The sequence below is a fragment of the Oratosquilla oratoria genome, chromosome 28 (assembly GCF_046742065.1).
Source record: "Oratosquilla oratoria isolate Oo_2021 chromosome 28, ASM4674206v1, whole genome shotgun sequence".
Lineage (NCBI taxonomy): Eukaryota > Metazoa > Arthropoda > Malacostraca > Stomatopoda > Squillidae > Oratosquilla > Oratosquilla oratoria.
In genome coordinates, this window is record NC_134804.1 from 3,157,007 (window position 1) to 3,180,798 (window position 23,792).

Consider the following 23,792-nt stretch of genomic DNA (forward strand, 5'->3'; position numbering starts at 1 on the left):
AAAACAAGCAATCCAGTCAGTTTTTGGCATTTTTGAGCCTGTTGTCAGCTCTTGTTAGTTGATGATGGCTCTTGTTAACTTTAACCATGACTGCATAGGATCAAACTCAAGCTTAAGTTAAGTGGTCTTTTGAGATTGGTGTCAGAATCATCTCCCTGGTGCATCATCAGAGGATCATGTGCCAAATTTCCTTTACACACACAACCTACCTTTTCTCATATTTACTCACCTAGTCCTTAATGACACTTCCTTTCACACATCCACACATCATCAAGAGCAGCTGATATGCTACAAGAAAGATGGTTGGAGAGACTGTATACCTAAAAAAAGGCTTTTGTTAAAGTGATGCACAAAGTATTGATATAGATATTGGAAAATATTGGAGGATTTAATGAAAGCATACTGAAATGATGAAAGACTTCTTGAGAGATAGTGACATACAAAGAATAGTAAATGATAGATTATCAGATTGGAGAGAGATGATGAGTGGGGTACCATAGGGATCAGAACTGGCACTATTGATATTTTTGTTATACCTTAACCTCTTCAGTACGAGTGGAATATTCTTGCACACATCAGGTTGCCTGATGTATAATGATGCATCACAATATGTGTGTTATAAAATATAAAGTTATCACTGTTATACTGGTCCTCTTGTACCCTGAATAGATATAATACAGAAAATGTGATCAAGCCTGATCACAGAATACCGGGGTCATTCAACAACACCCCCCTGAGGCCCAGTACTTTGATGTAGTAGGAGGGCTTGCATGTAGCAGGGATGGGCTGAGCTGTGCCAGCCAGGTGCAACCATACTGGAGAGGTCAGCCCTAAGCTACCAGACGAAAACTGAGCCAAAAGATTTTTGTTGACGACCCTAGCTTGTCTTTGACCATGGACTGGAGTGCTCGTAGGATTTGCTGCCCTCAACCAATGACAGTTGTTTTAGGATGAGGTTTTTGGGGTAGTGAATAGATAGGGGGTCCCTCACCCTTTTCCTTTGTGAATTCCCCTATCCCTATCCTTCATATTTGCTACCCTACTCTCCTTTTTCACCATCTTTCTCTAATACTTGTTAAGGAAGGTTCTGGTATCTTGGTGCCTCCCAAGCTACATGTCTGAACCCAGTCAAGTGGGGATGTATACCGCGAGGTCACTACTCCCTGCGAGGGCCGAAAGCTCACCGACTGGGGAATGCATGTTTGCGAGGTAGGTACTAGGCTGCCGACTTCCTTTCTCCCTATCCAGTATGCATGCAGAGTGACTATGCTGGACCCATCCTAAATGGGACAAAACAAAAGAGGACAAACCCCGGGTTGACAAAGTCTCTAACTCACCTCCGAGGCCCTGCATGTGTAAATAGTCATTTCTGGAACTTCCCGACTCTGCAGAGACTTTTCTTTTATTGCTTGAGGCATCAGGCAACTCCAGTATCTTCTTCTATGTATTGATCTTTCTTAATATATGGTGTGGCCTCATAAATATACACAATCATGGTGGCTGTTCAAACTGTACATTCTAAACCTCCACCACTACCTGATCCTCCTCCTAAACCCCCCGATCCCTCTCCTAATATTGCCAATCCTAATGTTGACGATATTGACTCGGCAAAAGTAAAACCCTCAGTTGATGACTCCGGCTTGAAAAAGGACTTTGGTAACAATACTAAGACTTCATTGACAGATAATTCTGTAGCCCAGAAACTTACAATTGGAATTAATTCTGAAGTAACGAAAACATCTTTAGATACTCAGAAACCAATAAATAGCTCAAATATTGCCCCTAATAGTCATAGAGTCTTACATTTAAAATATGTCTCTCTTGATAAGAGTTATATAGACTTACATGAAAAGTTCTGTAAATTTGGACCAATTAAAGAGATCAGGGTTAAACTAACTGACAACTTTAAAGCTTGGCTAGTCTGGATCTCATTTCTTTCTAATCAGGATGCAGCTGCTGCCTGCTTGGATTATAATAATTCCAAAGAAAATGAATCTTCGGCCCAACTTGTTGCTAGAGTGCCACCTAACCTGGATATCTTTTATCCAGAAAACCCGGTAGAGGAAAGGAAGGAAAGTGTGCAGAGGCCTCCCAATCCAGCTAAGTGGCTTATTATCACTCTTGCAAAGGAACGTGCTAACTTGTTCGAGTTTAGAAGATTCTTGAAGAGTCACCTTGGCTCTGGTAATTTGACTAACTCACAGGTATCACGATTTGGAAGAAATTCCTTCTTAATTCATGTAAAATCTTATGAACAAGCTGCCATGGTGCTTAACTTGAGACAGAAATCAGACATTAACCCCTTCCATACGGTGCCGCACACGTAGGCGTCATGGACTTAGATCTCGGTGGCAGCAACCAATGCCAGCCGTACGACGTGTCGTAATAATACTCGCATCATAAAATATAGTCACCGCTTATATTGATCGTTCTCTCTTCACCCGTGAATTTTGATAACCATAGAAAATGCGATTACAAAAGAATTAGAAAGAATGTCATTATGGAGGGGCGACTACAATAAATATAATCAAGACGCCGATATGGCAGCCTCGCGAATACACTCGCTCCCCATGACGCCTACGTGTGCGGCACCGTATGGAAGGGGTTAAGGAAGTTAAACCCCACTACACCTTTAGTTATGCCAAAGGGGTAATTTTTAATAGAGATCTGTATGACTTTGATGAAGAAGAAATTTTAGAAATGTGCCCAACTAATGTTTGGAAGGTTGCTAAAATCCCTCGTTCTTCTATGATTATCCTAACTTTTTCTGGTGAAGATCTACCTCATTATGTAGAGATAGAAAAAGAGATAGTTTATGTGAAGCAGTTTAAGCCCTGTCCCCTTCAGTGCTTTAATTGCTATGGTTTTGGCCATCCTTCCCGCAGATGTGCAAGGAACAAACTGTGTTTGATATGTGCTCAGCCTGAACATGGGGATTGTTCCCGCCCAACAGTTTGTATAAATTGTAAAGAAGAGCATGATGCCAGGGATAAGAACTGCGTAATTTATAAGAAGGAACAGGAAATACTACTAAAAGCTCATGCAGAACATATAAGTGTAGGACATGCTAAAAGACTACTAACTAATTCCAAAAGATACAGTGATGTTGTTAAAACAAATAGTAAAGTGGATCAGCCAACTGTAGAACCCAATAGAAATAAAAATGCCAATATGAATTCTTCTGTTAACACTGAACCCAAGCCTCAGTGTAAAAGAGTTACTATCAAATCTACAGGGTCTAACAGATAAATCCGTACAACTTCTTATCACATGTATTAAGATTAATATCTCGGGTTATAATAAACAGAGAGTTATGAAATTTTCAGTATATTTAGAAAAGGCAATAAGAACAATGATTTCATTCAATGTAACCACCTTCAGCTGTTATGACGCTTTCAACGCGTTTACGAAACTTGGATACAGCGTTGATGATCTCAGACTTTGATAATGAACCCACAGCCTTCTTGATGTCTGTCTTCAGGGTTGTTATACTTCTGTGTGGCTTGTCACATGCCTTGGCCTCAATTTGCGCCCAAAAATAATAATCTAAAGGGTTTAGGTCTGGCGAATTTGAGGGCCACAACTCTTTGTTCCAGAACTGCACATTTGACCCTTCGAGAAGGTTGGTGGTCCTCTTCGCTGTGTGGGCTGGAGCCGAGTCTTGTTGGAAGACAAACTGGTTGCCACTAGCCTTATCTTTCATCCAGGGTATTATTTTCTCTTCTAGAACTTTGCAATAGACAACGGCATTGACTTTCTCCTTGTTGTTGAAGAAGTGAGTGAAGACGTCCCCCTCAGTTGACACCACACAGAGCACCATGACACTTGCTGGTTTCTTCGTCGTTGTCTTGTGTTGAACCTCTGAGGATGAGGAGGCTATCCAGCGATCATTCCGCTTATTGAAAGTCGCATCAACCGTGAAAATCTTCTCGTCGGAAAAAAACTTGATGACTGAGCCATTCGACTTCATCCAGTTCAACAGCTTTTGGCACCTGGTCAAGCGGATTTCTTTCATTTTTCGTGTCAAAAGATGTCTTTTTCCTTGTGAGAATGAGGTTAATCCCAATTTCTTTAATGCTCTGTGAATTGTCATTGTGCTGACACCTCTCTTCTTTGCCAATGTCGATAATGGTAAGGCTGGATTTGCATTGACACTTCTCTTGAGACCAGCTAAAAAGCGAGGTGTTAGAATTCTGCCCCTTCTGGGCTTGTGAGCAGCTCGTTGGTCTTCGCCGGTCTCATCAAAATGTTTACAAACATCGTAAACAGTTTGTCTGGAGTATTTTAGCATCCTTATTATGGCGCTAGGAGTGTGACCCACGCGACGAAGTTCGCATATGGCTGAACGTTTGGCTTGTTCCATTGCTTAATGTTTATTGCACCGGTGCTAGTATACAACTGGCTAAATTATTAGACAAATGGAAGTATCTGGAAACAATCAGAATTGCCATATGTTACTTTTTAAGTGCTTAAAACCTCTTCAAAGTTTGTACGGATTTATCTGTTAGACCCTGTAATCATCTTTCTTCTTCTCAACTTGTAATTTCTAATACTTCTCAACCCTCCTCTGCAGAGGTTTCCTCACCCCTTATTGAAGGGGTGTCCCCTGCCCCATCTGGAGGGGCACCTAAGGTTTCTATTGTTGAAACCTCACAGGGTTCTTCCAATGAAGCCTCCTCTCAGGCAATCTCTCTTCCAGACTTGGACTCCCCAGTAGAGGGATCGCTGACTAGTGTGCCTCACTCAGTAGAGGTGCACAGAAGCAATGAGGATCAACCAACTCTAGAATCTTATAGAAAAACAAATACTAATATGAATTCTTCTGTTAATGCTGAACCCAAGCCTCAGCATGAAAGAGTCACTACTAGACCTAATCGTTCTTCTCCACAACTTGGAAATTCTAGTACTCCTCAACCCTCCTCTGTGGAGGTTCTCTCATCCCCAGTTGAGGGAATGTCTCCTGCCCCATCTGGAGGGACACCTAAAGTCACCATTGCCTAAACCTCACAGGGTTCCTTCAATAAAGCCTCCTCTCAATCAATCAACCTTCCAAACTTGGGGGGCTCCCCAATAAAGGGATCATGGACTGATGTGCCTCATTCGGTTGAGGTGCACAGAAGCAAAGCTATGGAGTCTGAAGCTGTGCGCAGTAAAAGACTCCACAGTCCACCCTCATCTCCATCTTCTTCCCCAAATCGTGATATGCAATCTAAGAAAGGAACTAATAACCCAGACTCTACATTGTCTGTCGGACCATTGTCAGAGAGGAGGATGCCACCCGTGAAAGCAAAGAAATTAGAAAAGAACCCATCTTGTAGACCCTCTCTCTCCCAGACTTCTGTTCCCAGACCAGTAGACTCAAAAAAGAAAAAGAAAACAGTATAATGTCTATAATTCAATGGAATATTCAAGGTTTTAATTCTCACCGAGAGCAGGTTCGGATTCTCTTTAAAGAACATGATGCGTCTGCTATTTGTCTCCAAGAAACTATGCTTGGCGATTTATCCCCTAATGTTGGACTTAATTATAAATTTTACAGATTTCCTCCTATGATTGGGGGCTGTGCCCATGGAGGTACTGGTATCATTGTTAACAAATCTGTAAACCACAGAAATGTCCACCTACATTCGGTGTTGCAGGCTTGTGCAGTACAAATCTTTACCACTAAATGGATCACTTTATGGTCTTTGTATTTGGAACTTGAACTGGAAGATCGACTCCTAGACATATATAACCACTCCTGTCAGTTTGAGTTAAATGACCTACAATCTTTGGTTGACCAGCTCCCTCAGCCTTATTTTAATGGGTGACTTTAACGCCAAGCATCCTCTATGGGGTGAATCAAGGTGTGACCCCTGGAGCAATATAATTGAAGAATTTATTGATAATAACGATGTCATTTTGATGAATGACTGTTCCAAAACTAGGTTTGATGTCTTTCACAACTCAAGTTCCGCTATAGACCTAACTATTTGTTCATCATCCTTAAGATTAGACTACAGTTGGTCAATAGATGAAGATCTACATGGTAGCGACCACTGGCCTATCCATATCAAATATTTAAAGAACACTTCTTCCTCCTGCTTACCTAAATGGAAGACAGGAGAGGCTAATTGGGAATTATTTAGGAGATCCACAGAGATTAATTATAAGACTAGTGATTTTTCTAGTAACTGATGCATATGATTATCTGGTAGGCATCATACTTTCTGGTGCTTTCTCATCCATTCCTAGGACAGCTGGTAAACCTCAATGCCCAGTAGTCCCCTGGTGGAATGATGAATGTGCTTTAAGCAGAAAGATTACAAGAACTTGCTATAAGAGATATCGGAGATATCCTTGTTTAGTCAATAAGATAACGTACAGAAGAGCTCAAGCAAAGCAGAAGAAAATCTTCAAGAAAGCAAGGAGGGAATCCTTCATTAAATATATTAGCGAATTGAAATATGACTCTTTCCCTACCTTAGTATGGAATAGGATTAAAAAATTACAAGGAAAGTTTACTCCATCTCCTTTGCCCATTCTCAAGATAAATGACTCTTTTATATCGTATACAAGAGAAGTAGCAGAGGCTTTTGGAAGACATTATGCTGATATTTCAAGTCCATTACATTATTCACATGATTTCAGAAGAATTAGAGCCAAGACCACAAATATTCCTCCTACCAATATGAACTTGAAGGCATATAATCTTCTTTTCACATTGGATGAAATGGATCATGCTTTATCTTTATCCTCCCCAACCTCTCCTGGAGAGGATGACATTCTTTATTCCATGGTTGCTCATTTATCCATATCCTCGAAGAAATTCCTTTTAAATGTGCTGAACAAATTTTGGTCTTCTGGATCTTCTCCTAAATCTTGGAAGACTTCAATTATCATAGGAATCTTAAAGGCAGGAAAAGACTCTCATGACCCATAAAGTTACAGACCTATTGCTCTCACTTGCTGCATTTGTAAGATCTATGAAAGAATGATTAATATACATTTAGTTTGGTTTTTGGAATCTATAAATCTCCTATCTAACCGACAGTTTGGATTTAGAAGAAATAAGTGCACTCTGGACCCCTTACTTTTTATCACTCGTGAGATTCAGAATGCCTTTGCAATTCAGAACTTGAGCATTGCTGTGTTTTTTGACTTGAAAAATGCCTACGATACTACCTGGTGGGGAGGCATTCTGAAGCAACTTACAGAGTGGGGTATCGGGGGTAATATGTTCAATTGTTTAAAGGATTTCTTGTCTGACCATTACCTAAAAGTCAGAGTGGGCTCTTCTTTCTCTTCTGCATATCTTCAAGAGGAAGGGATTCCCAAAGGAAGTGTTCTGAGTCCTACACTCTTCAGCATAGCCATTAATAGTTTGTTAGAACAAGTTCCTGCAGGAGTTCATGGATTGGCTTATGCTGATGACTTCGCTATTGTGTGCAGCAAATCGACAACATTAGAAACAGGCCAAAAGATTCAAGAGGTTATTAACTTAGCAACAGCATGGGCTTCAGATTCTCTGCTGAAAAAACAAAAGCCATAAGGTTCTCCAGAATAAGATGCAAGGAAGAGATACCAACATTATTCTTAGAGGATGTCATATTACCATATGAAGATCAAGTAAAATACCTGGGTCTGGTTTTGGACAAAAGGTTGACATTCACTCATGACACAAACGAGGTTATGTACACTGTTAAACAGTGACTTAATATACTAAAGGTAGTGTCTCGCTTCAACTGGGGAGCAGATTGTATAACTAATAAGGCTTTACCAAACATTGTGCCTTAGCAAAATCGAATATGGATGTCAAATTTATGGATCGCCATGTAAAACTTTATTAAAGAAGCTTGATATAGTCCACAATATGGCTTTACGGATCTGTTTGGGAGCTTATAGAACATCTCCAGTGGATAGCTTGTATGTGGATGCGGGAATTCCTCCCCTCTATATTCGCAGGGAGGAATTAAGCCTTAGATATATATCTCGTATCTTGACATCAAAACAGAATCCAAACTTCAAATATGTAAAGCAGCCGGTAGACAGAGCTCCAAGAAAAAGTACTCTGCCGAAACCTTTAGAAGTGAGATGTGAAGTCGGGGGAGAGGAGGTAGGACTTGTTCCTAATACAATTGCTGAGATCACGCCTCCCAAATTCCCTCCTTGGAACCGATGCCCCACTGTAATTTGTCCTCGTAAAAACAAGAAAAATAGAACTGCTGTAGAGCTAAAAAGTGAATTTTTAGAACATTTATCAGTACATGCTGATTCAATTTTTATTTATACAGATGGATCAAAATCCCAAGATGGTGTTGGTTGTGCTGTTGTATCTGATAGCACAGTTTTAACCCCTTCCATACGGTGCCGCATACGTAGGTGGCATGAGGAGCAAGTGGATACGCGAGGCTGCCATATCGGCGTCTTGATTATATTTATTGTAGTTGCCCCTGCATTTTTACATACTCTCTAAACTGTCTTTAATCACATTTTCTATGGTTATCAAAATTTACGGATGAAAGAGAGAACGATCGATATAAGTGGTGACTATATTTTATGATGCGAGTATTATTACAACACGTCGTATGGCTGGCAGCGGCTGCTGCCCGCGAGATTTAAGGCCCGTACTGAAGAGGTTAAAGAGGAAGTTGCCTCATTTTAGCTCTGTTTTTACTGCTGAACTGCTGGCAGTCAGCAACGCCCTCAAATTTGATTTTAATTCTGTTCCATCTAATAAGAATGTTGTTATTTTTACAGACTCCATGAGCATTCTATCCTCTCTAAATACATTATTGCCTCTTCACTTTTTAGTCCAAGAAATACAGGACTGGTTGATTCTTATTAACAAACGAAAGAAAATAAAAGTAAACTTTTGCTGGGTGCCGTCCCATGTGGGTATCAATGGAAATGAACAGGCCGATGCTGCAGCCAAAGCTGCCACTAGGCTCAGCCATATAACAAACAAAAAAATCCCACATACAGACTTCAAACAAGTAATTCATTGTTATGCAATGGAGAAGTGGCAAGAACAATGGACAAGGCTGGACGGTAGTTACAAGTTAAAAGAGATTCACCCCTTGGTGAACCCTTGGAAGTGTCATTCTTTGGACAGAAGGTCAAGTATTGTTTTAACAAGATTAAGAATTGGCCATTCCTACATTACCCATAAATTTTTTATGGCAAGTGGAGCAGAAAGGCTGGCCCCCCAATGTCCCACTTGCCAAGTTGTTTTTACAATAAAACACATTTTAATTCAGTGCCCTGCATACTCTAATAAGTGCAGGGCAAACTTTTTAACAAATTTATCTTTTAAAGAAATTTTAGGGGAGGAAGCTCATGTGAAGAATGTTATAAAGTTTTTAAAAGACATCAATTTATTTTATGAAATTTAAAATTGTGTATATGAATGCTTGTGAGTGTATCTTGTTCTGATGTTTTTTTGTGAGTGCTTATTGTTTTTACTGTTTTGCTTTCATATTTATCTATTTATATAAGATAAATATACGCTGAATGGCCTACCGGCTCCGGCGCTTGGCCTTCAAGCCAAAAATTTCATAAATCAATCAATCAATCACTCAACAACAACTAGAAAATAGATATAATCAGGATGCCAATGCCAGCATTCTTGTATACCCACTCTGCTCATGATACCTACATATGCATCATCATATTCTAGGGGTTAATGATGAACAGAATGAGCAGCTCTGCTAACATACTTGCTAATGATGCCAGGATCATGAAAAGTAAAAATGAAAATAATTGTAAATGAACTCACCTAAACAGGATCATTGTGATCCTGCCTAGTTGCTGTTAAGCTTCCATACCAGATGAACATTGTATTTCTGTTCAATTTGATGTACAGGAGTCCCTCAAATAACGCGGGGGTTAGGTTCCTGAAATTACCGCGTATTACCAAATCTGCGTATGCTGACTTTCCATATTAAATACCGAGAACCATATGTATGTATTTACCTAGTTGTACCTAGTTGTATTTTACGGGAAGGGGAGCTATGCTCGTGGGGTCCCGTCTTCATATCTCATTTTATCTAAACTATTTTTAAATTCATGTATTGTTTTTGCACACACCACTTTCTCATCTAACTTGTTCCAACTGTCTATTAATCTGTGAGGAAAGCTGTTCTTTTTCAAATCTCTTCTATAGCTGTCTTTTTTTAATTTTCTTTCCGTGTCCTCTAGTATTTCTGTCATCCCATTTTATCAGATTCTCTCTATCAGTAATTTTTATGCCTTTCATGATTCTGTAAATAGCTATCAAATCTCCTCTCTCTCTTCTTTGCTCTAGTGTCTGTAGTTCAAGTTTTTCTAGTCTCTCTTCATATGATATTTTTGAGAGTGTTGGTGCCAATTTTGTAATTGCTCTTTGTATTCTTTCAAGTTTTTTTATACATTTTTTTGTACTTGGTGACCATATCGTTGCTGCATATTCCAATCTTGGTCTTATCAGGGTGATTAGGATTTTCTTCACCATTTCTTCTTCCAGGTATGTAAATGCAACTTTGATTGTTCTTATTAAATTATAAGTTTCTCCAAAAATCTTATTTATATGTTTCTCAGGTGACATATTATTCATAACAATGACTCCCAGGTCCTTCTCATTTTCTACTTTTTTTATTCCTTCTTCTCCCAATTTATATGCTCTTGTTATTCTGTTTTTGCTTTTTCCAAATTCCATTATACTACACTTCTTTGTATTGAACTCCATCTCCCACTTCCTACTCCATTCCTGTACTTTATTTAGATCTCTCTGTAGTGATTCACAATCTTCTTCAGTTTTCACTCTTTTCAGTAGTTTTGCATCATCTGCAAAGAAGCTCATATAGCTTTCAATTACTTCATCCATATCATTAATATATATAGCAAACATTATTGGGGCCAGAACTGTTCCCTGCGGAACACCGCTTATTACTTCATCCCATTTTGAGTGCTGGTTTCTTATCACTACTCTCATTTTTCTTTCTTGCAAAAAGTCTTCCATCCAATTTAGTAGTTTGCCCTGTATTCCTCCTTCAGTTTCTAATTTCTTAATCAACTTCTTATGTGGTACTTTGTCAAAAGCTTTCTTTAGGTCTAGAAATGCACAGTCCGCCCATCCATCTCTTTCTTGTATTATATCTATTAGCCTTGAATAGAAACATATTAAATTGGTGACGCATGATCGTCCTTGTCTGAATCCAAATTGCCTTGGATTTAGCACATTGTTTTTTTCTAAATATTTTACCCATCTACTTTTGATAATTCTTTCATAAATTTTTGCTATTGTACTTGTTAGAGAGACTGGTCTATAGTTGGTAGGTTCTTCTTTATTTCCTCCTTTATATATAGGTACTATATTTGCTTTTTTCCAATCTTCTGGAACTTTTCCTTCTTTCAAGGAACTGTTTAGTATGCTATGTATTTTGTCTGCCAGTTCATTCCTGCATTCTTTCAGTATCCAGTTTGCTATTTCATCTGGTCCATGCGATTTTCTGACATCAAGATTACTCAAATGTGTTAATATTTCATTCTTTGTTACTTCTATTTCTTCCATGGGGGGACTTTCTCTTTCCATTCGTTCTCTTCAGGTTGTATGTTCTCCCTTGTAAACACTGATTTAAAATGTTTGTTCATAATTTCCGCCATTTCCATTTCCTCAGTGTATTCAACTCCCTCTTGTCTTAATTTCTCCAAGTCTTGTTTGTTTTTCAGTTTATTGTTTACAAATCTGTAGAATAGTTTTGGTTGATCTTTACACTTTTCTATGATATCTTTTTCATATTTTCTCTTTTCCTCTCTGCACGTTTGTACATATTCATTTCTATAACCGGTATATATTTTCCATTTTTCAGGTTTTCTGTCTTTTTTCCATCTGGTCCAGGCTTTGTCTCTTTTGTCTTTTAACTCCCTACAACTTTTGTTGTACCAGCATTTTACATATTCTTTTTCTTGTTTTTGTCTTGGGACATACTTTTCCACTCCTTTTTTGTAAATTTTTGTCAAAATATTCCATTTCTCTTCTACTGTTGTTTCTTCTTTGTATATTTCTTCCCAGTTTTCCTTTTGAAAGAATTCTCTTATTTTATCAAAGTTTGTTTTTTTATGCATCATTCTTCCTTTTCTATATTGTTCATTTCTTTTCATATATTTTTCTTCATTAAGTTCCAGTTCAATCAATATGTGGTCACTTTTACTTATTGGTGTTTTATATTCAATTTTGTCCACTATTCTAGGTTCGGATGTAATTATTAGGTCTAGTCTCGATGGCTCTTCTTCATTTCTATACCTAGTGTTCTCCTGTATCCATTGTGTCATTGTATGGTCAGTAACCATCTCAAGTAGAGCGTTTCCCCATGAGCCGTCTCCACCCTTTACTGTCATTTCTTCCCAGCAGATTTCTTTGCAATTAAAGTCGCCCATCATAACTATTTTTCCTCCCTCTTCCATTATCTTGTTTAATGTTATCTTTGTGTCCTCTAACATACTTTTATGTTCACTCTCTTCCCATGAGGCTGTTTTTTTGGGGCACATAATTTATCACAAACTTTCTGCTCTTCTTATCTCTGTCTTCTACTTCCATCATTATCATCTCTACTGTATTCTTTCCATATGTGACACACTTCACGTTTATATCCTTCTTAGTCAGGAACATAACTCCACCCCCTTCCTTTTTCACTCTGTTTCTAATCCAATAATTATATGCATCATGTCCTACACTGTTCGGTGGTAGTGGACCTTTTAATTTTGTTTCTACAATTCCCATTATGTCTGGTTCTTTTTCTTTCAAATAATCATTCAGTTCATTCAATCCTGTTATTAATCCATCTATATTTGTGTAAGACACTCTTAGTTTTCTGCCACTTCCATTGTGTTCTCTGTTTCCCTTTTGTTTTTCTCTTGTATGTCGACTTTCTTTAGTTTCATATTCACTACTCTCCAATAGAATCTCTCTTTTTCTGACTCCGTTCTTATCTCGTTTTTTTCCTTAGCTTCAAGTCTTTTCTGTTTTTCTTCCTCTCTTTCCTCTTTATTCATTTCCCTTTTTATCCATACCTTTTTGTATTGTTCACTTGTTGCTAGTTTCCCTGTTTTGGATAAGATATTCTCAGCCGTAGTTTATGACCTGAATTTAATCTTAATTGGTCTGGTCTTGTCTGTACTATATTTCCCGAGCCTGAATTTCTCTTCGATTTGTTTCATTATTTCTGGTTCATCTTCCTGAACTAATTCTAGTAAATTTCTTACTTTTTCATGTTCCTCTTTGATTCTTGTGGTTCTATCTGGGTTATGTTTCTCTTCCATTCCTAATATAATTAAACATTTCTTTCTGTCTGCTAAGTCTCTTACTATATTCTCCTTCTGTCTCATCACTTTAATAACTGAGTTTTCAGTTTGTTCATTCATTTGCTGTTTGATTATGTCAGTGAATGCAACTTTGCTATTTTCTTGGATTTTTTTCCAACCCTCCTTGTTCTCTTTATTATTCTCCTTTAAGACTTTATTCTCTTCTTTTACTTTTCACTGTTTTTTTAATTCTTCAATTTCCTTAGTTAAGTTTTTGTTCGCCTTCTCTAGTTCTTCCAATTTTTCAACCCTCCGTATAATGTTGTTAACATGACCGAACCTACGCTCCAAGTCCTCGATCATCTTATCGACCTTCAAAGGATTACAAAGGCAAAGCATGCCGACAGGAGACCTTTTGATCCATATCTAGGTCGGATGCAAAAAAAAAATCATATTAATAATAAATTAAAACTATAACAATGTAAATAACCATTAAAATACATAAATAAATGCATTGGTATAGTTGAATAACAAACAAACAGGTAAATAGTAAATGATAATAAATTGACATATAACTAATAATAAATGAAAATCAGACAGACAAATTATAACAAAACAAAAACAAATAATATAACATAAATTATAATAATTATAGCATCTTACTTAGGTATTTATCTAAATGATTCTTAAAGCTTCGAACTGAACTACATTGCACTACCTGTGCAGGAAGTTTATTCCATTCATTAACTACACGGTTGACAAAGTTGTTTCTACCTACTTCCAAATTGAATCTATTTCCGGACAGTTTGAGACCATTGTTTCTTGTCTGATTCTCATTCAATGTGAAAATTTGGTCACTTTTGATATTGTCAATTCCCTTTAAAATCTTAAAGACCTGTATCAAGTCACCTCTGAGTCTACGCTTTTTTAGGGAAAACAGATTCATGTGCTTAAGTCGATTTTCGTATGATTTATTTTTGATATTTGGAATCAGTTTTGTGGCTCGTCGTTGTACTTTTTCCAGTCTGTCAATGTCTTTAATGAGATTCGGTGACCATACGGAAACAGCATATTCCAAATGTGGACGAACTAACGATTTATATAGCTTGTTAATGAGTGATGGACTTTTGAAATCAAAAGATCGCGCAATCAATCCCAGAATCTTATTTGCTTTCTCAGAGGCTGAAATACACTGCTTGGATGATTTGAGGTCGTTACTGATAATTACGCCGAGATCTTTTTCACTATCCACTTTTGTTAACGAATTTCCAAATAACTTGTAATCGTACTTGCTGTTATTTTTACCTATGTGCATTACCTTGCATTTACTTGTGTTAAATTTCATTAGCCACTTTTCAGACCATTGCTGTAATTTATCTAAATCTTCTTGAATATCTAATTGGTTTGAGTGATCATTTGCCACTCCACACAGTTTTGTATCATCAGCAAATTTGGAAACAGTAGATTTTAGTCCATGGTCTATATCATTTATATATACTATGAATAGAAGTGGCCCAAGAACGGAACCCTGAGGAACTCCACTTGCAACACTTTTCCATCCAGAAGTTTTTCCATTTAAAACAACTCTCTGTTTTCGACCTTTCAACCAATTACTAGTCCAACCTAATAGGCTACCACTTATTCCATGCAAAGCTAATTTAGTAAGTAGTCTTTCGTGTGGGACGGTATCAAAAGCTTTTGCAAAGTCTAGATATATTAAATCTATATTGTTTCTTTTGTCATAATTCGAGACAACTGTGTTGTAGAATTCGAGTAAGTTAGTCACGCAAGAACGTTTCCGTCTGAAACCATGTTGGCTATCATTTATCAAACGGTTACTTTCTAAATGATATTCGATAGCATCTCTGATGATAGTTTCCATTATTTTTCCTACGATCGAAGTCAAACTAATAGGCCTATAGTTATTTGGTTTCTTTTTGTCACCTTTTTTGAATATGGGAGTAACGTTAGCTAGCTTCCATTCTCTTGGGACATCTCCGGATATGATGGATTTCTTGAAAATAATTTCTAATGGAACAACAATCTCATTTTTCATTTCCTTTAAGATTCTTGTCAGTCGGGGGGGGTTTGTGTCCCCCCCACCCTCTTTAAATCCCTGGAAAATATTCTCATCACTTTCTACTGTATTGCTCTTATCTATACTTCTAATCTTTACATTTTTATTAGACATTTCATCGTCGCTCAGCTGGTCGGGGGGCCGTTTGTTTACCTTTCGCCTGTCTGCCTGGGCCAAGTCCTCTCTTTCCTCATTTCCTTCCATTTCCCTCAGCAATCCCTCCCCTTCTCCTCTTTCCCTACTTTCCCACTACCCCACAAGCAATGTGCCCCCCACCCTGTAAATACATTAGGCACTTCTCTTTGCGTTGGGATCCACAAAACTTCAATTTTCTTCAGAACGTCTTCTAAGCCGTCCGTTCGTTGAAGTGTGTGTGTATGCGTGCGTGCGTGCATGTATGTGTCTTTGTTCACATGTACAAGTAAGCATGTACGTGCGTGTGTCTGTGTTCGTATTTGTGTGTACATGCATGTGCATTCACAACATACACTGGTTGTCTATCACGTATCTACATGTGCGTGTCTACACGTGTGTAAGCGTGTATATGTCTGTTTTTGATCTCCCAAACCACCACCGCCAGTAACAACAAGAACTTCATAAGAGAAATTAAGACACGACAAGCGCAGTCATTATCAGACTTATTAGTTGTGTTCCAAACGAAAGAAACATTACACTTCAACAGGTTAGGGTGGTAAAATTTCACGATAGCACGGTGCAGGTGGTGGAAGCAATAAGCTAAAGCTTGTTGGCTACCCCCCTACCACCCCCTACTCCCCCTCTCCTCCCCTCCCTCCCTCCTGCATCAGTACCCGGAGGTTGACATGTAACCGCAGGCAGCCACCCACGGCTATCCCCTCGTCCCACACCCTTGTTTGAGCAGTTCCCAGTGTACATAATGACTGCATTATATGAGGATTGACTGTATATGGTAAAATAGAAAGCAGTCACCACAAATGTTTGCGATGTTGCCGCGTGTGTGCGTATGCGTGCCCGACTCAGCGCTAATTTTAAAACGGTTCTCTACATTTGAGATGGTTTTGAAATAAAATCTGCGTATGATTGAATCCGTGTTATTCGAATCCTCGTTATTTGAGGGACTCCTGTATATGTGGTTTGCAGGAAGACCTTGATAAAACTTATGAATGGAATCAGGAATGGAAGAAGAGATTTAATGAAAAGAAATGCAGAGTTCTGGAAATGGGCCAAGTCAAGAAGAGGCCATTATAGAAATGTACATTGGGTGATGAAAGAATTAAAAAAATAAAAGGATCAGGGAATTTTACTTATGGATGATCTGTTGCCAGAAAAAAAAAGAGAGGAGAGACGGGGGAGAGATGTTAACCCATGCAGTCCGACAGGCCTTAAATGCACAGTGCACAGGTTAGATGTAGACCCCGACCCCGCTATTGTGACTACATCGTCACCCACGCCTTGTACATCATCCAGGCGTGGTGTAACCACAGCTGCAGCATCTGGTGGTGACCGGAAACGTGCCAGGGTGTCAAAAACGGCACCAACAATCCCTGTTGTTAGTGCACGTGGCCGGCCAAAGCAGGGTTCCGTGACACAAAGCCTCTCCACCCACGGCGACCACCACCATTTGGGACCACCTCCACCACCACCACCACCACCACCACCACCAGGTGTACATCTGCAGCTGCTTCTGTGCCCTCTGACCCTTCTATTGTTACTACGGGAGTTCCTACGCCTCATTCTTTTTATACGCTGCACCCTTGCCAGAGAGGCGGAGAGTTGCTACTATCACAATTTTCCCCAACTATTGGTTATTTATCTGAGACAACCATCATGAGTAGAGCATTAAAAACTTGTAGGATGATGCATTGTTATGTCTACTAACAGTAGAATTTTTTCCAGAATAATTTGTAAGAGTTTATTTTTTTTATGATAAATGCGGTACTAGGGGGTTGTGAATTTCGAGGCCTTTGGCCCAAGCGGGTTAAATCTAAATGAACATAAGAATGGCATTTCATCATAATGGTGAAGATATAATGACTAAGAAATATTTAAAGTCTGATCAGCCCTAGACTAGAATACACCAAGGTGTTGTGGTCACCACCTAAAAGGAAAGGTATAAGAAAATCAAGAGAATACAAAGGGCAGCAACCAGAACGATTTACGTCTTGGTTGATAAGGGATATAAAGAGAAATTCAGGAACTAGAACTACCCACATAATTGACTTATACTCTTGCTCTATACCACCACTAATACATGCACTGGCTTGGAAACCATAACTAGGAAAAATGTAAGCAGAATGTGTTAAGAATTTCCTAAAATTACTATAGTTGAAGCAGCCACTTTTTTCTCTGGGTGACCAGGTAAAGGCAAATGACAGCACTGTATGTGGGAGCCCAATGACCTAGTCTGGCCTGCAATTATTTCAAGATCAATAGATGCTGGACCATTATTTGATAGTGTACTTGTTTATAGTAAAGGAAGATTATTAGTAAGTAGGTAAAGCAATACATACACATATATAAATATTCCAAGAGATCCTGTCCTAGTTTTAAGGGGGGGTGGCCCAGCCAGGGTATGCACACACCCTTCACCCATCCAACACCCATTTGTTGTCTTATATATCTTTGTTCCTGTGGGTGAAGGGTAATCCCTGCTCCATGCCCAGTGTTTGGGTCATAGAAAACACAAGTACAGTACTGGTATTTTTGTAGGAAGACATAATTTTAGGATTTAGGCAAATATCAGTATAGGAAAAGCATATTCACGATGTTGACTTGGATATTTTTTTGTTCAATGTTTTACATAATTTTGTATCACTAATGTTGACTTCTCTTGTTAGTTATTGCAGAAGCTGATGAAGAGTTAAAAGCATGGCAGTGCAAAATTGTGGCACAGATCCATCAAGATCAGTTCGCTGATGCCCTGGCAACTTGCAACAAGGCTGTGAAATGTACAGAGTAAGGATCTATCCCAATATGGGGTTCATATTTCATAAGTCATTTTGCAGTAATGATGGTTTCCTGTCTTTTTTTACAGCATATAAATAAGATATTTTTAGCTTTCTACAACAACTTCAGTGCCACAACATTCAAAGAGCTTTGTGGTTTTAAGAGTTTGAAAGTTCTTGTTCATAGACAGGGATACAACTTCCATTGTCTTTCTCATCTTCTTTTGAAGTCTCTCATGTAGTATTTCTACTTGGCTCCAGTTATGTCACTTGTAGGTGTCCGCATTGGTCTAGGTGACAAGCCAAGGAGTTAGGTGTTTGTGTGCCCCAAGGTCATTTTTGTGTTCTCTCAAGCATTTATCAGTCCTTCAGTGTGACTTGCAGAAGTATGATGAGGGTCAGCTGCTGTAGGGAATATTGTAAATGACACTGAGATTATTAAGATTATCAATATTGTAACGTGGTGATTGTTGTGGTTACATAATGTGGGCAAGATAAACTCCAAAACCGGAGTTTCTTCTATTTATTGATAACAATTTGAGTATTAACTACAGATAATAATTAGGCCCTTTGGGCAAAATACAGTGAGTGCTGGACCTTGACCTCGGGCACACCTGTGTCTGGCAGGCGGTTCACCTGGCCAGCTCTGGCTGGCAGGCTCTTGACCTGCCCAGCTCTCCTGTCTTGGTTACAAAACATTCGCATATAAAGGGGTTTAGTGGGTTGTCATAAGTAAAGGTGTTAGTTTCGCTATTCTTAAGCATTGGGGTTAGTTTTATGTATGGGGGTTAGTCGTATGGTTGGTGGGTGTGGTTAGATATGTTATATGTTAGCTTATGGGTAATATAATAGGGGTAGGTATAATAAAGGGGGTTTAATGGGTTTCTCTGGTGACATTAGGCATCTTTGTGTGGTGATATCTTGTTTGTCTGAAGAATTACTGCTGTGTTAGGTTGCTGTGGTAAGATGTTATTTACCTTGACTTTAGCTAAGTGTTCAACAAGGTGCCCCACCAGAGACTTCTAAATAAAATCAAAGCCCATGGTATAGGAAAAGTGTTTGAATGGATTAGAGGTTGGATCAGTGACAGAAAACAGCAAGTCACCATAAATGGTGTAAAAATCCAAATGGGAAGTGTTTTTGCAGTGGAGTTCCCCAGGGATCGGTTTTTGGTCCCTTATTGTTCATTATGTACTTGGACAATGGGACTAATAGTGATGTTAGTAAGTTTGCAGATGACACTAAAATAGGATGCCTAATTAGGTCAGGAGAAGATGCCAAGATTCTGCAGGAAGATCTCAACAAATTGTTCACATTGTCAGTGAAATGTCAAATGGACTCCAATATCTCAAAGTGCAACTTGTTAACCACTCCCATACGGTGACGCCTACGTATACGTCATGAGGAGCAAATGGGTACACGATGCCAACGTCGGCGTCTTGATTATACAAACGCTCCTCTACTTACGTTCATTCGTTTTACGTTTTTTCGATTTTACGTTTGAACTGACTGGAAAAAAAAATTGTAATTTTTTTTTTTTTTTAGTGAATTTTTTAGTTTAGCGCGCTCTCCGTAGTTCAAACGATACTTACGCATGATGCTGCGTCCATTGTTTACATGGCACAAACGACAGACTGAACGTGCCTTGCCTCTTCCTCCCCCTCCTCCTTCACCTCCACCATCTCAATTTATATTGCTTGAATTTAATTTATTTGAAATTAATGTTATTATTTTACAATGTTATGTTTATAATTAATGATTTAGGGGTGTTTTATAAGATACGGTAATAGAATTTATGGATGTATAGTACAGTAACAACTTACGTTCATTTTCATGTTACGTTCGGCCGTTCGGAACCTAACTAAAACGTAAGTTGAGGAGCGTCTGTTGTAGTCGTACCTACATAACCTCCATTCTCTCTAAACTGGCTTCATCATATTTTCTATGGTTATCAAAATTCACGGGTGAAAGAGAATGAACAATTGAGCACTGACTTTATTTTTTATAATGCGATTATTATGACGCAACATCGCACGTCGGGCAGCTAATGCTGCCAGACACTTTTTTTATTTCTTCTTCACCAATTTGATAATTTTTTGAAATTCTGTTTTTACTTTTTCCAAACTCCATTATGCTACATTTCTTGATATTGAAGTTCCCTCCCCATTTTTGAGTCCATTTCCATATTTTGTCCAGGTCTGATTGTAATGAATCACAGTCCTCTTCTGTTCTTTCTTTAGTATTTTTGCGTCATCTGGGAAGAAATTCATATAACATTCAACTCCTTCATCCATGTCATTTATATATATATGGCAAACATGATTGGAGCCAGCACTGACCCCTTTGAGCTGTATTCAGTATCATTGAATATAGATATCCAAATCTAAATCTAACATACATGGAGATAAGTTGTAAATAATCAGACTTTAGAACTGGAAGGATATCATCATCTATATCTGCAATTGAATAATGCTAATTTTTTCCTTTCTCTTACAACCCCTATAACTCACTCCATTGGCTCATGGGCCTGCTGTCCCATTGCTGCCTTTACCAAGACTTTCCACATTCTCTGGTCCTGTGCAGCTTCTTGCCAATCATTGACTTGGGGTGCCAATTCCTGAACATCTTTGACATCTCTAAAGATAGAAATTTTAGTTATCTCTAATGTAATACATTTTTTTTTTCTCTTACTCTTTCTCACACTCACATTCCCCTCCCCCCCCTCTCTCTCTCTCTCTCTCTCTCTCTCTCTCTCTCTCTCTCTCTCTCTCTCTCTCTCTCTCTCTTTCTCTCTCTCTCTTTCTCTCTCTCTCTCTTCAAAAAGTTGTCTTTTAATTTCATTAATTCTTATTTACAGAGCCTTAGCCTATGAAAAGGCTTATTGCCTGTATCGTCTTAATAAAGTAGAAGATGCTTGGAAGGCAATTGGAGCTTCAGCAGATGATTCCATGCGCATGAAAGAACTCAAGGCACAGATTTTATATCGCTTAGAGAGGTTTGATATTGTTTTAATTGTATGAAAGTCTGATGTATTGTAAGATAAGATATAATATTTTTGAGCTAGTAATTTTGTTGTGAGTAGATAATTTATTCCAGGTATGATGAGTGTTACAATACATACCGGGATATCATAAGAAGCACTAGTGATGATTTTGAAGATGAGAGGAAAACAAACATGTCAGCTGTTGTTACAAATAGATTACTGGAAGGAAGTGTAAGTTCAGATCTTTAAACCATACACAGAATGCCTTTGGTGTGTGCATTTGATTTTAGGACATACATGGGTAATTGATGCAACTATTGTAATTCTGCCACTCCTCTTATAGGAGAGGGCATTTGGTATATTTATATTAATAGTTTATTAATGAATTATTTTTCTTCTATAATTACATTTCTAGGAAGATGCAAGTTTTGATGTTGAGGAAGCAACCTATGAGTTACAGTACAATGGTGCCTGCCAATTGCTGGCAAAAGGACAAGTTAGTAAAGCACTTACCCAGCTGCAGCTGGCAGAACAGAATTGCAAGCAGTATCTTATGGAGGAGGATGGCTTAACTGAAGAGGAAGTCAATGAAGAAGTTGCTATTATAAAGTATGTGCATATTGTCTCCATTGTAATGAGATTTGTTTGTCTAAAGATTGTATTGGTTTCTGTAATGAAAGATTAGTTCCTCCTGTGTACTGCTCAATGGAAAATTATTTCAGTCATGATTTTTAGAGAGTATGTACAACGAAGAGGAAAAGGAGAAGGAGTACAAGAGGAAGCTGAAGGAGGAGTGGGAGGGAGTGAAGGATAGAGTAGAGGTAGGTGTGGAGGAGGAATGGGGATGGTTCAAGGAGGGAGTCACAAAGTGAGCAAAGAGGTCAGGAGGAAATAGAAGGAAGGGTAGTGAATGGTGGGATGAGGAAATGAAGAAGGTTGTAGAGGAGAAGAAGCGAGCTTACACAGATTGGTTACAAAATAGGACGAGGGAGTCATATGAGACGTACAGGGAAAAGAAAAGAGAAGTAAAGAAAAAGGTAAAGGAGGCAAAGAGGAGAGCAGATGTAAAATGGGGTAAGAGTATGACAGAAAATTTTGAAAGTAATAAAAGATGTTTTGGAAAAATTAAGAGAGGAAGAGGAGGCGAATCAAGTAGAGAAGAAAAGGTAAAAGGTGCAGATGGAGAGATGATAATGGAGGAGAAGGCAGTAAGGGGAAGATGGGCAGAATATTTTAGGGTGTTGCTTAATGTGAAGGAGGATAGGGAGGGAAAGATAGCTGCAGTGGGAAATGCGAAGAAAATGAGAGTGATGAGTGAGGAAAATGGAGGAGAAATAAGGAAGGATGAAGTGAAGCCAGCAGTTAAGATGATGAAAGCAGGTAAGGCACCTGGTATGGATGGATGCCATGCAGAATGTCTTAAAAAAGGAGGTATAGTGATGGTGGACTGGCTGGTGAGGTTATTTAATGTTTGCTAGAGAGAAGGTAGAGTGCCAGAGGACTGGAGGAGTGCTTGTATAGTTCCACTTTACAAGGGAAAGGGGGACAAGTGTGAATGTAGTAGTTTTAGAGGGATTAGCTTGTTAAGTGTAGTTGGGAAGGCTTATGGGAGGATCTTGATTGAGAGGATTAGGAGAGGAACAGAGGGAGAAATTGGTGAGGAACAGTGTGGATTTAGGACAGGTAGAGGTTGTGTAGATCAGATTTTTGTGGTGAGACAGATATGTGAGAAAGCTATAGGAAAGGGGAAGGATGTTTTCTGGGCCTTTATGGATCTGGAAAAGGCTTACGACAGGGTAGACAGAAAGGCACTGTTGGAGGTTATGCAGATATACGGCATAGGAGGAAAGCTTCTGGGAGCTGTCAAGAGTTTTTATGAGAGTAGTAGAGCTTGTGTCAGGATTAGAAATGGAGAGAGTGAATGGTTTGAGGTAAAGGTGGGACTTCGTCAGGGATGCGTTATGTCACTCTGGCTGTTCAGCTTATACATGGATGGGGTGGTACGAGAGGTGAATGCAAGGGTAGTGGGGATGGTTAAGGAAAATGGAGAAAAGTGGGAGGTGAGCCAGCTGTTGTTTGCGGACGACACTGCGCTTGTGGCAGGATCGGAGGAGGGATTGAGGAAGTTGGTGACAGAGTTTGGGAGAGTGTGTGATAGAAGAAAGCTGAAGATAAATGTGGGTAAAAGTAAGGTGATGAGATGTACAAGGGGTGAAAGTGGCAGTAATCTGGAAGTGAGCATTAAGGGAGAGCGACTGGAGGAAGTGGATAGTTTTAGATATTTGGGTGCAAATGTGGCAGGAAAAGGTGGAGTGAAGGTGGAGGTAGAATGTAGATTGAGAGAAGCGAGTAAATGCCTTGGTGGATTGAAGAGTGTAATGAGGAATAGACATTTGGGAATGGATGCGAAGAGGAGACTGTATGAAGGAGTGATTGTGCCAACAGCACTGTATGGGGCAGAAACATGGAACATAAGAGAGGAAAAGAGAAGGAGTTTGAATGTGTTTGAGATGAGGTGTCTGAGAAGTATGATGGGGGTTACTAGACT

The 23,792-nt window shown here is 38.9% G+C and overlaps 1 protein-coding gene across 1 annotated transcript in view; it reads left to right on the forward strand.

Annotated features, from left to right (window-relative positions):
• The window catches only part of Srp72 (signal recognition particle 72), a 111,876-nt gene that overhangs the window by 15,516 nt on the left and 72,568 nt on the right, over positions 1 to 23,792 (forward strand). Inside the window, exons 2-5 of the mRNA XM_076210917.1 lie at positions 18,154 to 18,271; positions 21,119 to 21,256; positions 21,358 to 21,475; positions 21,660 to 21,853. Coding sequence (XP_076067032.1) covers positions 18,154 to 18,271; positions 21,119 to 21,256; positions 21,358 to 21,475; positions 21,660 to 21,853 — 568 coding nt within the window. The remainder of the gene's footprint in view (positions 1 to 18,153; positions 18,272 to 21,118; positions 21,257 to 21,357; positions 21,476 to 21,659; positions 21,854 to 23,792) is intronic.